Source organism: Colobus angolensis, unplaced genomic scaffold, assembly GCF_000951035.1.
Source record: "Colobus angolensis palliatus isolate OR3802 unplaced genomic scaffold, Cang.pa_1.0 Scaffold10, whole genome shotgun sequence".
NCBI classification, from domain to species: Eukaryota; Metazoa; Chordata; class Mammalia; order Primates; family Cercopithecidae; genus Colobus; species Colobus angolensis.
Window position 1 is genome coordinate 18,027,120 of NW_012110919.1, and position 16,767 is coordinate 18,043,886.

General features: G+C 42.0%; 1 protein-coding gene and 1 long non-coding RNA gene across 3 annotated transcripts in view; one reads left to right on the forward strand and one right to left on the reverse strand.

Moving 5' to 3' along the window:
- The window catches only part of LOC105507126, a 276,554-nt gene extending 268,526 nt beyond the window's left edge, over positions 1 to 8,028 (reverse strand). The window contains exon 1 of the long non-coding RNA XR_001001047.1: positions 7,887 to 8,028. This is a non-coding gene — a long non-coding RNA (uncharacterized LOC105507126). The remainder of the gene's footprint in view (positions 1 to 7,886) is intronic.
- RIC8B (RIC8 guanine nucleotide exchange factor B) overlaps positions 7,390 to 16,767 on the forward strand; it is a 121,344-nt gene continuing 111,966 nt past the window's right edge. For both annotated transcript variants that reach the window (XM_011935496.1, XM_011935489.1), the window contains exon 1: positions 7,390 to 8,026. In XM_011935496.1, coding sequence (XP_011790886.1) covers positions 7,943 to 8,026 — 84 coding nt within the window. In that variant the 5' untranslated portion in view covers positions 7,390 to 7,942. The remainder of the gene's footprint in view (positions 8,027 to 16,767) is intronic.

The following is a 16,767-nucleotide window of genomic DNA, read 5'->3' on the forward strand; positions in this document are numbered from 1 at the left end:
TGGGCGGGAGAAATAGGACTCCCCAGTTAGATGCCTCCCTTTCTCATCATAAATGCCTCAAGAGCTAAAACCAGCTGTTTAAAATCTATTATGAAAAATAATGAGGTCTGACCACGACAGCAGGGGTAAGAGAATCAGCCTTAGAAAGAGTTGAAGTGCTGATACTTGGTATTTATGTCTTCTCCTAGAAAAGAAAAGCCTCTGAGTGAAGTTTAAAAGAGTGAATTCTCAAGGAACTATCAAACTGTGCCCCTGTGAGGGACGGTATCCAGAAGGTCTTGGCATATGCTATACCTCTCAGAAACAATAAACTGCAAGATGTCTTAAGAACCAAAATATAGTTGAGGCAGAAGGATGATCTTTAAATGAGAAGTCTGCTACACTCTTTCCTCACCTCACACTCAGGGGCACATTTCTGAAATAGATCTGCCTTAATCCACGGAGTCTCCCATTTATTGAAGTCTTCTCTGTACCAGGCACATTAGACTCGCCATGTCTGCTTCTCACAAGTTCCCTGCAACACCAGTGGCATAATCGCTTCTGTTTACAGGTGAAGAAATGGAGACTACGAGCAGCTTAATGCCTTGCTGAAGGTTATAGTTTAAGGGGCAGAGCTGGGATCTGAAAATTACTCCAGGCACAGTGGCTCACACCTATAATCACAGCACTTTGGGAGGCCAAGGAGAAAGGATCACTTGAGGCCAGGAGTTTAAGACCATGGCAACACAGTGAGACTCTGTCTCTCGCTACATATTAATTTTTAAAACACAATAAAAGAAATACTACTCCAGAGCCTGTCTGTGCTTTTTCTACCAAAGCACACTCTTCCTCCTTCCTACTTTTCTTCCCACCCTCCCACCCCTATCCCAATTTCCATTCCCCTCTCCTGAGCAGTTCTGCAGTTTTAAAAATCAACCTTGACTGTGGTAATAGAACTTACTGGGGTGGAAGAGAGTTTCAGAAGTTTTGGGAAATTTTTGTGCTCACAAAATGCAGGCAGTTTCTAAGCTGGGCACCAGATCTTCCCCTAAACCAGAGGTGGCATTCTGCTCACTGTAAATAAATAGCAGACTACCTTTCCCTCTGTCATTTCCCAACGTACATACAAACCAGTGCATTATGTATGACCAAGATTTGGTTATTCTATAGAGAAACAGGAATAAAAGAAAATCAATAATAATGAAAAAAAAATACCAGGTCACAGAGGATTTTTATTACCAGGTCGAAAAAAAAGCTCTGCAGGGGGGCGTGCAATGAGCCAAGCATTCACTAGAATGAAGTCACTGGGGTGGGGGAGGAGGGAGCATGGAGGAGACTGGCTACCTCTTGCTGTTAAGGTCACTACCCTTTGACAGAGGTGGCCTCTGACCTCAACAGCCCTACAATTCTGTTTTGACTGACCCTGAAACCCATGAAATTCAGATGTAGGCACTGCCCAAAAGTTGAGATAAAGCTGACTAATATGGGAAAAGCTCCCGGTATGTGCCCCCAGCTGAAAGGAGCTGGCAGTTCTTTGGCGGTAGACGCAATTTATTCTGTCCTCCTCCTTTCAGGGAAATGCTAATCCTTCATAGGCAACTCGAGGGGAAGACTAAAATGTGTTGATGATGAATGACAATAATCCTTTGTCCACCGCCACCTCCTCCTAGGGTTGAACCTTAAGAGTTTAATCAAATGTTGGTAAGTAAATTAATGCCTTACTGCAAAAGAGGTGGTGGGAAGAAAGGTTGTGAGAATGTATTTCCTCTGACATGTGAATCTCAATAAACTTAATTGCAAAGGCATCGATATGGGAAGGGGGTACTGAAAGAGTGTTTTAGATTCCTATTTACACACACATACACATAACAGTCACTATCCGAAAACTGTCTTACAGCATGTCAGTGTTAAAATGTTAACTTCAAAGTCTAAAGACCAAAGCAGCGCATTGGAATCACTTTGCTGTTGTTAAAAACAACAGCAGCAACATCAAAACTCATGCATTTGTGCATCCATAGGAACAGCAAGATGTTTAGCCCTGAATCTTCACATCTTTCTAAGGAAGATTGCATTTTTCATTCCAGTTCAGCTAACATTTTAGTGGCTACTCCATGCCAGGTCCGCCTTGCTGGACACTTTGACAGCCATCTCTTTTAACCCTTCCAACTTACTGCAAAGTAGGTATAATTATGCTCATTACGTTGAGAAAAATCGGTGCTCAAAGACGGCAAGTGATTTATCCCTGTACACCCAGAGTTAAAATTCAAACTAGAGTCTTTTGGCTTCAGGTTTTCCTGTTAGATACAAAAAATTGGTTGCCAGAAGGGTTTCAAGGAATTTGACAAATGATCGGCTTCTGAGACTCACACAGTGAGTCAGGGCTAAAAACCAGGTTTTCCAGTTCTCAGTTCGAGTTCTTTCACCACATTACAGCATTGCCACCCAAAGCGCTGGTTTTCCCAAGAGGTGTTTGGATGGGATTCCAAGTCAGCGAGATGCAAATAGGTCTGACCCACATTCCCGCTCTTGGGTAAATAAAAACTCCTAAAGGGCAGAGCCCATTTTGTGTGCTTAATCTAAGAGTCCCACTGTGGGTAGCCAATCAATATTAAACAACTAGAGGGACATTTGCCTAGGACTAACGGCATGGACTCAATTTAAGCAATCAGAATACAGTGAATATTACTGAGGAACCTCATAAAGGTGCTGAAAGGCTGAATCAAGTAAATTTTTAAGAGTTGGAAAAAAAAAAACCCTTGAAGTCATCTAGTCCAACTCTAATTTTATGAGATAGAGATAAAACAATGTGCATAAAGATGTGAAGACAGTCAGCAACAGACTCTCCCTTCCTGTCTCCCAATTCTATTTAATTTTATGTCATACGGCATTGTAAGGTAACGTTTTCAGGAATGCAACATGTTGTAAGTTGAAGTTGGACTGGTTGGTTATAGAGTCATCATTGATTATGAAACATCTCTCCCATTTAACTTTTCCTTTCCCACTGACCTCTAAGAAATCTCCATTGCTGGCTTTCAAGTTCAACCAAGCTGGTATCATTTCTCAACAAGCATCTTGTTAATTTTGGCCTCCTGACCTTTTCTCACAGCATTTCCCACTGTCTTGGAGCCCTCTATGCTCTCTCTACCATCCCTCTTTATAGATCACCTCCTTCAAGAAGACTACTCTGACTACTCTCCTTCCCATTAATGTTTATCTTGCTTTGATTTACACAGTACTATGCTCACTTTGTTTTTTCCTATCAGTAAAAAAGATCACTGTATTATTTGGTTGTTTCTTATATTCCCAAAGGACAGAATCAATTATTTCTACTTTTTAAAATTTTTTATAGTATCTAAGACAACACTGTGCTCCAGTGAGCACTAAATATGGGTTAAAGGATAAAACTATGTTAAGTAACTTTGCTATCAAAGGAAGATTACATTCTTTTTTTCTTTTTTTTTTTTTTTGAGACAGTGAGTCTCGCTCTGTCACCTAGGCTGGAGAGCAACGGCATGATCTTGCCTCACTGCGACCTCTGCCTTCCAGGTTCAAGAGATTCTCCTGCCTCAGCCTCCCAAGTAGCTGGGATTACAGGCATGCACCACCACGCCCAGCTAATTTTTGTATTTTTAGTAGAGATGGGGATTCACCATGTTGGCCAGGTTGGTCTCGAACTCCTGACTTCAAGAGATCCACCTGCCTTGGCCTCCTGAAGTGCTCGGATTACAGGCACGAGCCACCGCGCTCGGCTGAGACAGAATTCTTGGTAAAAAATGAAATAAAAATAACTTTTTTTTTTTTTTTGAGACGGAGTTTCGCTCTTGTTGTCCAGGCTGGAGTGCAATGGCATGATCTCGGCTCACTGCAACCTCCGCTTCCCGGGTTCAAGCAATTCTCCTGTCTCAGTCTCCTGAGTAGCTGGGATTACAGGCATGCACCACCACGCCCAGCTAATTTTTGTATTTTTAGTAGAGATGGGGATTCACCATGTTGGCCAGGTTGGTCTCGAACTCCTGACTTCATGATCCACCCACCTTGGCCTCTCAAAGTGCTGGGATTACAGGCATGAGCCACCACGCCTGGCCAAAAAAAACTTTCATATCGTCAGGTTATTTCTCAAAGACTAATGAGATACATGAACATGAGTTTGGGGGTCTATCAAAAAACCAATTCAGTGGTAGATACTCTATCAAAATATTGATCCAGTGGTTCTCAATACTAGCTGCTTATTCAAATCAACTGAGAAGCTTTTAAAACTACCAGTATCCAGATTTCACCACAGATCAACTGAATCAGAAGCTTTGGAGGTATGCCCAAGGGATGATTTGCACATATCATATTGATGTTTGATTTGCACATATTGATTTTTCATATCCCCACTCTCATTAATAGGTTTTTCTAAAGAATGAGCATATTTAAAGGTGGTTTTGTTTTTCTGAGAATCACAAAATTTTAGAACTGAAAAATTTAGAACTGAAATTATATCTGGGTCAATCCCTTAGTTTAACAGCTAAGGACACTGTGGGACAATCCAGCTATTATTTCAGTTCTAAATTGCTAAACCTCAAGAAAAGTTGAGTGAGTGGCCTCACATAGCGAGGTGGTGGTTGCTGAGTGACAAATCATATCTTGAATTAGTGGAATTCTCTGAACTCCAATTCTGGAGCTGTAGCCAATAGACCAAGCTGCTAAGGCTTTAAATTTCTGCTTTCTCCTAAAGAAAATGTATTCTAAGTATTACAACAGTTGAATTTTAAAAGCTGTTAGCACCAGGTACTCATTAAAGACCTTCAATTTGGCACATTCCAACTAGCCCATTGTCATGGCAAGAGGAAATGCCACAGCAGGATATATCAAAGTCCAAAATAAATGACTAGTATCTATTTGCAGGCTTTTTCATTGGCCCTAACATGAAAGTCCATAATATTTCATGTTATCAGAGCCCAGGGTGCTTCTAGCCCTTAACTATACCACTTATTAGCAAACTTCTTTGCTTATGAGCCAGCTAATCAATACTCTGAACTTCCCTTTTCTCTGTAAAAAAGAAAATGTGCCTCTTATTGACCTTGCGATTTCAGCTATAGCAAGGATTAAACCAAATAATCTACATGAAGATATTTAAAGAATTTAAGAGCTCTGTCCATAGGATTACTATATTACTGCTTCTAAGAGCAACGACTTGTGAAAAAATATTTGTTGCTTTGATTACCAAGGCTCTAAATCTTAATTCCTTGCTATCATGCCACTCAAGCATCACCAGGAAGTGGAGTCAGAACACGACAAGAGCCTCTAGTCCCTGAAAGTATCCCATAGCTAATATTCAAGGAGGTAAAGTGATGCAGTGACCTAGGACTCAGCTAGTCTCGGCTCCATTCCCAGAGTCTGCTTGTAACTATTGACCTTGGACAAGCCACTTAATTTTTCTGGAACCAGAGTCTCGTCAGTGGTCAAACGATGACTTGAATTAGAGTGAAAGATCCCTTTGAGTTATAAAATCAGAATATGAACATTTAATTAAAATTACTAAAGTACAACTTCCCAAGTCATTAATTCATCTGTTTTTACATTTTTTAAATCTCTTTTTAGAAGTACAGAGTTGGAGCCTAAAAACATAGCCTATTTCTGGCAAACAGACATTTCAAAGACATGTGTCTGAAATGTCAGAGACCTTCTAAAAATTCTAAAGAGAAACATCTCTACGGAAATAAGATACTTTGTGCTTGTTTAATATCCTCTCTGGGAGACCCTTGCTCCAAAAATAAATATATGGATATCCCCAAAGCACTTAATACTGTACTGGACACAGAGTAGGCACCCAAATACTTTGTTAACAGCTCTCAGTTTGAGTCCCAGTTCTTGTTACTTAACTCGTCTGACCGTTTTCTTATCTATAAAGCGGGAACAATACCTTCCCCAATGATCCACTGAGATTAGAAGTATTAAAACGTTCTGTAAACTGTTAAAAACAATCGCAAGATGTTACTATTAGCTTAGGAATTCAGCTAACTATTCCATGACCTTACTAAAATGTGCCTTTTGGAGAGATGGATTAAAATCTTTCTGACTTAATTTATTACAGAGCACCTAACCCAATGCCTGACTCAACAAATATGCTCAATAAATGTTTGCTGCATGGAAAGTACAATACACAGAAAGACCAAAAGCTCCATAAACTCAGGTCCCATGTTCGTTCTTATTTCCAAATTCCCAGCATCTAGCAGAATATCTAGCACAGCATAGAAGAAATTCAATCATTAGATGAATAAACTTTTGCCCCCTCTAGTTCCTCTTCAGCACAGCTCAAGAGGGAGAGACTGGTAGGGGAGACATCAAGGATGGCTACGGGTAAAGGCTTTTTGGAATGGAAAACTTGAAATTACTTCGAGAATTCATCCACTCTCCATCAAAAAAAGCTTGGGAGAGCAGAAAGAGCACAGGCTCTGAGTTCAAATTCAATTTCCAAAAATCTGCAATTTTGATAAATTAACCAATTACCCTCTCCAAGACTCAGTTTCCTCATCTTAAAATGAGAATAACTCATATGGGTGCTCACTAGAATGGAAGCTCCATGAAGCCAGGGACTTTACTTTGGGCCCACTGTATCCACACTGCATTTAACAGTGCCTGGGCACAACACAGGCTCTCAAATATTTGTTGAATGAATGTGTATGAAATTGATAGAGCTAACACTGCTGAAGTATTAACAGAGTGCCTGACAACGTAATTACCACTGGGGCAATGGGAACCTTTGTCAGCACCTCCACCGCTACTGTATCGGTATTACTACAGTTCCTGGTGGTCGGAGAGCAGCCACTTCGCGGGGTAAGGCCTGGTTTCAAACCTCGACTTTCCCATTCTCTGGCCGTGTGACTTAGGATAAATTACTTAAAACTATTCGGGTTCCTTTTTATTTCCACAAAAATTTGTGTTGGGAGAATTAGAGGATATGGGGAAATCACCTAAGAGAGTCTGGAGCCCCGGTGGCACGAGATGTATGCTAGAGATTAGTATTAAGGCAGAAAATCGCCGAGTCCTCTTTTATACAGATAACTGCCTTCGATTATTTCCCACATTACTGTAGCTGAGTACATAACAAGAATGCAAACAAGGGAGGAAGGAATTTCCGAGACCGAAACCGCTAAATGAGAAAAGGGAACGAAACCGGTGCTTGACAGTTCCCACCAAGGCATGGCAGTTTCCGCGACCGTCAGCCAGTCCAGCCAGTCCAGCCAGCCCAGCCAGCCAAGGCTGGAGCAGGAGAGTCAGCGGCGTAAGGAACTACACCGAAGCAGAGGCTTACACCCTCTCTCTGTCTCCCCGCCGCTGGCCTCAGGCGGCCGCCAGACTCCCGTTTCCGGCCTTCGCGGTACCACAGTTCCCAGCATGCCCTTGGCGGGAAGGCTTTCCGGCTGGATGACTACTAATCCCAGCATGCCATTCGGCACTCCAGTAAATTAGATGGAAGAGCGGGATAACCCCATTGCATGCAGGGAATTGCAGTCCATTTAGCGGCTGGTTCATAGATGGGCGGGGAAGAGCCGGGTTGCTCTTGTCCGCTGAGAATGATTCATAGAGGAGGGTCAGGAAAGAACGGTTCAGTCTGTGAAAGCCCCCTTAAAAGACTGGACACTTCTCCGAGGGAGGGAGAGGCAGGAGAGCAAGCAGGACCTTGGGCCTGACTCCGCCTCGGTCCGCTAGCCAGGCCTCGACCAAGTCCTGGGCCTTGTCGGGGGTGGCCCGTGAGGCGCCGGTTGCTGGGGGAGCGGTGACGTCGCGGGGTGAAAGTTGAGGGGCGGTGACGTCGGGCCGGCCCGGGCGGAGGCTGGCGGGTTGGAGGCAGGAGGGAGGGAGGGAAGGAGGGAAGGAAGGAAGCTGGGAAGGAGCGAGCGGGGGCGCGAGGCGTTTACCTGGAGGCAGCGGCTTGGGCGCGCAGAGCGGCCGCGGCTCCCCCGCACCTGCGGCCATGGATGAGGAGCGCGCCCTCTACATCGTCCGGGCCGGCGAAGCGGGGGCTATCGAGCGGGTCCTGAGGGATTACAGCGACAAGGTAAAGAGTCCTGGCCCCGGGCGTGCGGTATCGCACCCCCGGGCCGCCCTCCGTGCTTGCACATCGCATCCTTCCCCACCCCCTTCATTCCGGGGATGCGCATTGCTCTCCCCCGAAAACGTTTCCGGCTTGGGCATGCGTGTTTGTGCCCCCAGCCTTTTCCATCCGTGCATCCTGCATCCCACTATCCCTACTCTAGCCCCTACTCCTCTGATTCCTGGCCCAGCAGCTTGACCTCCGGTCCTCCTTTCAAGCGTGCAAGTCACACCCCCGGAATCCATAGATGTGCATCTGTGCCCCGTGCCTCACTCCTGGATGCATAAATGCATGCGAGGCTTCCTCACCTGTATGGTATAAAAATACATGCTTCCCTGCATAAACACGGCCCTTGACATGTATAAAACGTACCAGCAACGATGGCAGTTCTTTCTATACCTTTAGCACTGTACGGTTTTCAAGGCATTGATGTTTCATCTATGGTCTCCTTTGATCCTCAGAGTGTTTATAGGGTAGATGGTATCATCCTCCCCATTTTATAGATGAGGAAACCGAGGTGCAAAGAGCTGAAATCACGCCCAAGGTCATGGACATATAATGTTGTAAGTGGGTGGAGAATGTGACTCCTAATGATACCTATTATTTGTATCGCATTAACAGCTTTCCTATCTATTATCTCATTTAATCTTACAGCAATCCTGTGAGGTATTATCTGCATTTTGCAGCTGAGACTCTAGATTGGTTAAGTAACTTGCCCAAGGTCATACTTGGAGCTGGTATTCCAGTTTAGTTCTTTCCACTTTACAACTCTGCTGTAAAAAAGTATCTTATTATAAATCCCAGTCACTTCTCTGAACCTCTTTCTAAGAACCGTTAGCTCTTCATTACTTTTCCTTCCAGGAATTTTACATGCTTGCTTCAAAAGATAGCCTACCACACCTTTATCCTTTGGTTTAGAAGACTGCTTTATAGGAATGACTGGCGACTCCCTTCTGTGAAAAGAAACCCAACACTAAGTCACAACCTAACTGTTAATGTTTCTCTTTCCTTTGCCACCGTACATCATCTCCCCTTCAGTGTTTGCTTTGTGCCCGCCACGGCATCCATCCACTTTGTATTATTGACAATTTGTGTCTTATTTTTTAATCTTTTCCACCCGGGGCAGAAATGGCATGCTGGCGGCTGAATTCCCGTTTAATCTTCAACAACCCTGTGAGGAGAGTGATGGGTATTCCCCAATTCACAAATGATAAAATTTAGGATGATAATGTGGTCCCAAGTCCACACAGCCCCTGAGAGATAGAGCTGAGATTTGAATTTAGGTGGTCCAACTCCAAGTCCAGCGTTCTTTCTACCGTACTGTGTTACTTTCCTTGGGAGGATACACAGGTTCTCTCTATTCATATCTTAGCTCCTTCACTTTCTGATATGCTTTACTGTTGAACATGTCTGCCTAATTTAGGAATAACTCATTTAATGCATAGTTGTACATATTGTGGAGATTACAATGATTTAACTCGATTTATTACTGCTTTCCAGAAAAGGCATGAGGCAGCTTCAAACGATTTTCAGAAGCAAGAAATACAACAGAGCACTTGGCCATTTGTTGAATCAACTAATGTTTATTTAGCACTTATTATATGCCAGATACCCAGCAATAAATAGGAATTTGTTTCTGTGGGGAGGAAGGAGGAAAAACCTTCAACTGGTTACAATCACCTTCTTTAATATTTCTCCTTCCCTTTATGGCTAAACTAATTAGACTCTAGATTTGCTTCCTCCAATTTATCTCTTCTCGTTGGTCTCCCTCCAGATTGGTATCTGCTTACCACTCCTGGCCAGGTGCTGTCAGAGCTTAAAACCTGAACATCTCCAGCTCCCCTTTTGTATTGCAAATGTTTTTAAGGTTGTTTTGCATGGTGTGTCTTGCTTAAGGTGGTATCTGAAGTGTTTCAGAAAATTCCCAAACACTTGTAATTTTAGGATCAAGCCTGAGAGTGCTCTGACTAGATGTGAATTGGGTCAGTTAGCTCTTTCAGAAGAAAGCACTCCCTTCTTTTTCCTTTTTGGGGATAGGGTCTGTATCTGTCGCCCAGGCTGGAGTGCACTGGTGTGATCATGGCTCACTGCAGCCTCCATCTCCTCCCTGCTGCCCCTCCCAAGTAGCCGGACTACAGGTGTGTGCCACAGCACTGGGCTAACTTTTTAAATTCATTTTTTGTAGAGATGGGGTCTCACTATGTTGCCTGGGCTGCTCTCAAACTGCTGGGCTCAAGCAGTGCTCTCACCTTGGCCTCCCAGAGTGCTGGGATTATAGGTGTAAGCTACTGTGCCTGGCCAGAAATCTCTCATATTTAATACTGACTATAGTAGGGCTGATTATAGTATAAAGAAAATGGCAGAGCATCATACTGCAGTGAGGTTGTGCCCCTCAAAGGGAGAGATTTTGAGAGCAGATGAATAGGAAGTGAATGTATGATCACAGTGGTTCAGGCAGTAAGAATGGGGAGGTGGAATTAAATTGCCCAGCTCTGTGGTATATGGAATTTGGAACCCTCAAAAAAATAGTTGGGTACCATATACTTGAGTTTCCTTGTCTGAAAAAATGGATTTGAGAAATGTTTGGATTATGAGGTGATCATAGGGCACTGAGGAGTCCAACAGAGAGAAATGAATACTGTAGACAGAGACTGGTTCATTGTTTGGGAGAGTAGTGGAGAGGTTCTTTATGCTACCTTATTTCTCTAATAAAGCCAGTCCTTGAAAGGAGGCAGTCAAATATAGTGGAAAGGTGGTGGGATGTGGCATCAGATAAACTTGGTTCAAATCCCAACTCTGCCATTTATTAGCTTTATGACTATGGATAAATTATGTTAAGCCTGTGAATCTCAGTTGCCTTATCTGTAAAATAGGGATAATATCACCGTTCTCTTAAATTATTGTGAGGATTACATTAAATGAAACATAATGCCAACACTGGGCACAATGCAGCTAGGAAGCACTCAGTAAGTTACAATTATAATAACCAGGGTACGTAAGAGGTGTGGCCAGAGCCAGCTTGGCCACTGATCCTCAACTTAATGGCTGTGTGGCCCTAAGATGAGTTACTTAACTTTGCTGTGGCTTAGTTTCCTCATCTGCCAAATGGAGATAATAATAGTAACTATATCATAGGCTTGTTATCTGGATTAAATGGGTTACATGTGTAAAGCATACAGAACAGTGCCTGCCACTGAGGAGGCGCTCCATAACTGTTAGCTTTGAACAAAAAAATTAAACACGGCATGAGTTGGCATAGCACAATATTAAAATTTGGAAATAATGCTCCATTCTTCCCCTTCTTTTTCTAATGGGTAGCAAAATACCTTGTACCACTTTCTGAGATACCTGTCTGGCTCCAGGAAACATCTAATTTCTACTATGTTATATATAGACTCTCATTTCCAAACCTTCTTGCTTCATTCACCGACCTTTGTTATCTTGGAGAGAGGAAAGATCTATCTATCCCGGAAAGAATGAAACTTGTCTGTTTGTCAAGGGCATAACAGAGCATAGGTCTCAGCATAGGCAAGTTTTTTTGTTTGTTTGTTTGTTTAACAGGTGGAGCAGTTGTTTTTCTCTCCTCTAAATTCACCTGTTAACATTTATTGAGTACCTGCTATGTGCTATGTATTATCCCAAGCATTTTCACATTTCGTGTGTCATCTTATATTAATTCCTAGGAAATGGCAGACCTGGTCTTCAGATTCCATATCCAGGGATCTTTTTGCAGGGCTATGTTGCCTTTACCCTTCTCTTCTGTGTTTTTGAGCACAGAAAAAGTTTCTTTTTCAGGAGTGGTATACTACAGTTATTCCTCAATATCCAAAGGGGATTGCTTCCAGGATCTCCTGTGCATACCAGAATCCTGTCGATACCAAAATCTTTGAATGCTTTAGTCCCTGATAGAAAACACCATAGTATTTGCATATAATCTGGGCACACACTCCTTTTTTTTTTTCTTTTTGAGATGGAGTTTTGCTGTTGTTGCCCAGGCTAGAGTGCAATGGCGCGATCTCGGCTCACCACAACTTCCGCCTCTTGGGTTCAAGTGATTCTCTTGTTTCAGCCTGCTGAGAAGCTGGGATTACAGGCATGCACCACCATGCCCGGCTAATTTTGTATTTTTAGTGGAGATAGGGTTTCTCCATGTTGGTCAGGCTGGTCTCGAATTCCCAACCTCAGGTGATCTGCCCACCTCGGCCTCCCAAAGTGCTGGGATTACAGGCGTGAGCCACTGAGCCTGGCTGGGCATATCCTCCTATATACTTTTTTTTTTTTTTTTTGTGAGACAGAGTCTTGCTCTGTCGCCCAGGCTGGAGTGCAGTGGCTTGATGTCGGCTAACTGCAACCTCCGCCTCCCAGGTTCAAGCGATTCTCTTGCCTCAGCTTCCCGAGTAGCTGGAACTACAGATGTGTGCCACCATGCATGGCTAATTTTTGTATTTTTAGTGGAGACAGAGTTTCACCATGTTGGCCAGGCTGGTGGTGAACTCCTGACCTCGAGTGATCCGCTCACCTGGGCCTCCCGAAGTGCTGGGATTACAGGTGTGAGCCACTGTGCCTGGCCTCTCCTATATGCTTTAAATAATCTCTAGATTACTTATAATACATAATACAATGTGAATGCTATACAGGTAGTTGTACTGTATTATTTAGGGAATAATGCCAAGGAAAAAAAAGCCTGCACTTGTTCAACGCAGACACAATTTTTTTTTTTCCCAAATATTTTCAAGCCATGATTGGTTGAATCCACAGATACAGAATCCTTTGGCTACTGTTGACTCCTAATCACCGCCACTTTAGTTATAAAATGAACTGTTAATTTGGGGAAGTATGTATCATTCTAGTCTAGACTGTTCAAGCTCTTGCGCCCCACAGGCCTGTTCTTTTTTTTTCTAGAGATGGGGATCTCACCATGTTGCCTAGGCTGGAGGCTGGTCTTGAACTTCTGGGCCTCAGCCTCCCAAAGTGTTGAGATGACAGGCATGAGGCACAGTGCCCAGACCTCAGGCCTTCTCTAATAACAGATTTAGTAGAGAGATTAGTTGCCACCATTATGATGATTATCAGCAACAAACTGTGACTAAGGGCCCTGAGGTATGGAGTAGTGTCATACCTCCATACCTGGATTCCTTACATCACAGGATATTTTATGTTAGAGGAAACTCAAAGTTAATAGGGCCCAACCCCCTCGTTTAATAGATGACTCATCAACTATGATGATAACCAGAGAGGTGGCTTGGTGGCCCTACAGGCCACCTGGACATATGATTACCCCATACATAGCAAATTCCAACAGGATTCCAGTTTTGAAGTATGGCAAGTTTTTGGCCAAATGAAAGGTATTTAAGATACAGACAGATAGCTAGGTCTCTAGTAGTAGTCCTCATAGGAGAAGAAAACAAGACTGCTTGCAGTGAGGTCTTAATTCATGTGCTGGAAGAACCTGATTGATAGAAACCTAATATTGGGACAGTTCTATAAATATAGCCTTTACATTTGAATAAAATATGTAAATATCCAAGACCATGTAAGAGGACTTTTTGTTTTCTACTTTGGAAGTTGTGCTCTGACTCTTTGAGTTCACTCTGTGGGTTTTTGCAGAGAAGCATGTTTAGTGGGCTGTTCCTTTGTTATACTTTGTTCCTATGTCCAGATTATGTTATCTAATCTGTTTTTGATTTTTAGTTATAGAAGCAATCTCTGTTCATGAAACAGCACAACACACACCACCCCAATTAGGTTTATTCCCGTGTAGTAGTACTGTTTGAGTATATCTTTAGAAATCTATGAAATTACTTCTAGCTCTCTAATAGGTCAATATTTGACCAGACACCACCATAGGTTATTCAACAGTAACAGTAGTAGCCATTGAACACTACTATGTGCAAGGTGCCATGCTTATAAAAAGATAAGAAAAACTTGATAGGTAGTAAAGTTGAATAACTTGGCCAAGTTTACACTTTTAGTAAGCAGTAAGACTGGACTCAAACTCAAGGTTGTCTGACTCCTGATCCTGAGCTTTTTAGAGCTTATTCATAGGGTATGAAACCTGCGGTGAGAGTCATAATGAGTCTGGTGTGTCACTGAGTTGTTAGCTTGCTTGGTCTCTAAATTGAACATGGTTTACCTCTTTTTTTTTTTTTTTGAAATGGGGTTTTGCCGTGTTGCCCAGGCTGGTCTCAAACTCCTGACCTCAAGTGATCCACCCACCTTGGCCCCCCAAAGTGTTAGGATTACAGGTGTGAGCCACCATGCCCGACCAGTTTAACTCTTTATATTTGATTTTTTTGCTCCTTTTTCTCTGGAAATTAAGCATGTAAAGAAGGTGAGATGGCTGACTCTTGGCTAGGAAATATATGTACAGCTGGAAATGCTTGTTTTCTTTTTCCCCATTTCAGCCTTAGAAAGGGGAGAGAATAAAGATGGGGTACTGAATCAATTAAGTACGATCTAAGTTGGATAAAAGAACCCAGGTTTATAGAAGCCAACATCTGTTGGATCCAAACAGTCTTAGACGTTTGAGCTTCTGAATAGATTGGCACATTCCAGATTCAATTTGTAGTGCCTCACATACCATTGTATTTTCTAATTAAGAGCAACAGAATAATTAGACCTTGGTACTATTCTGAATTCCCACCTTAAAAGATTAATTCTACATAGGAACTGTATAAAAGACACTTTTATAACTTACTGAGTGTCTTTCCAAAAAACAATTTATTTTTCTGTCCCCTTACCATAAATGCCAAAAAAAAGTTTAGAAGAACCATTATATTAACAAGTAGGTACATTTATTCCAGATAATTTATGGAATTAGCGTTTTACTTATAATGGCAAAAAAATAGGCTTTCTTGGTTTCTTAGTGCAATTATTTTCATTTGTATTGAACCTTTATGAAACTTTAGTTTATAACTTTAACCTGATAATCTGGCACTTTTAAGTCTAATGTTAATTTTCACTAAACCTCAGGTCTATACATTTCCAAGTATAGCCCTCTGATTTACAATCTTTCTTTCCTCTCCTTCTTCCTTCTTTTTCTTATTCTTTATTCATTACTTATCCATTTTATTTTTTTAATTATGAAAACAATATACCAAGAATGAGTCTTCTTTTTAAAAAATTGATACGTAATATTTTGTCAGGTGAATATAATATGTATAATAGAATATTGTCACATGCACAACATTCCGTCAGTCTCCTGTTGGTTATTCCAGTTCTCGCTTTTTTTCCTCCACAATATTGGATGACACTGCAGTGATACACATATAATTATTCTCTCCTTCTAGATCAGTAGGATAAATTCCTAGGAGTAGGAGTTCTGGGTCAAAGAGTGTGAATATTTTTATGGCTTCTAATATGTGTTGTTGCCAAATCACTTTCTCTTTTAAGATTTATGTCAGTTTTTACTGCCACCAGGAGTATCATACCTGGATTATTGATGTCCATTCTTCACAGGGCATTATGTCCTTAGTCTTGCTTCCCTTTAATCTGGCCTGTGAGCTACTGCCCGAAATGTTCTTCCAGAATGCTGGTCACACCTCCGTCATAGTCTTCCCCTGGTTGCCTGTCACCTGTTTGCCAGTTCAGGTATAAATTTTAAAATCCATGCCCTTACCACCTGACTTCATTCATTTTAATTGTTTTGTATCCATATTCGAGACAGCCTCTCTCCCTCAAATGGCCACTGTCTCCTACCTCTGAGTCTTCCCTCTGATCATTTCTTACATTCAGAACTTCTTTTCTGCCAACATTTCTCCATCTTCTTTAATTTAAAAAATTGCTGCTTCTACAAAGATGTCAACACAGAACCACCTGTAATGATGATATCTTTAGTACTTAGTGTACTTCACTCCTGGTGGGTTGCCAGTAAATATTTGTCAGTGTGGCTAATGAGAGAAAGAAAAAAGAAGTAGAGAGATTTTCAGTGGAGATTTTTTTTTTTAGTAGGAAGGCTTAGAATTCTTAAGAGTACTTGGTTCTCCTGAATAAAACTTCAGAGAAGAATGAGGAATTCTGTGCTCTATTTTGGGGGTACCACTGTTCTTTCTGTAATCATGGGCAAGCCAACTTATTCTGTCTTCTATTCTCCTTTACTTCAGCTACAGAGTAGAAAATATAGTATTGCCAATCATTGCAGAAGAGTCATGACACTCTCTGCCTTTCCAGTTATTTTTTCCTCATAATCATTGGCATCATCATCATTATAATCCTAATATTTACTGAGTATTCCTACTTGCCAGCAATGAGATCGTGCTTTATATACATGCCTTAGCTTTTTTAACTGTCACGATCTCTCTGTGAACTAGGTACCCCCTGTTTTCAGATGCGAAGCCCGGTTCCAGAGAGTTTACTTGCTCAAGGTCACAGCTCATAAGTGGTAGAGCCACCATGATTTAAACTCTTATTCTTATTGAACTATTTTTCTGAAATATCAAACTATCAAGTCTTCCCTATCCACAACTCTCTGATGATTTCTTATTGCATATGAAAAAGAAAGTATAAACTCAGCAACATTGGAAGGCCCTTCCAAATCACCGTCCAGTCTACTTTTCCATTCTCATCTTCCTCCATGCCCCACCCCAAACATATGTCCTGTGTTCCAGTCTCACAAAGTTGCTTATTTCACAAATATATAGTTTCACACATTCGAGCCTTTGTTTTTGTTCATGGAATGCATTCCATTTGCCTCTGGCAAACTCCTG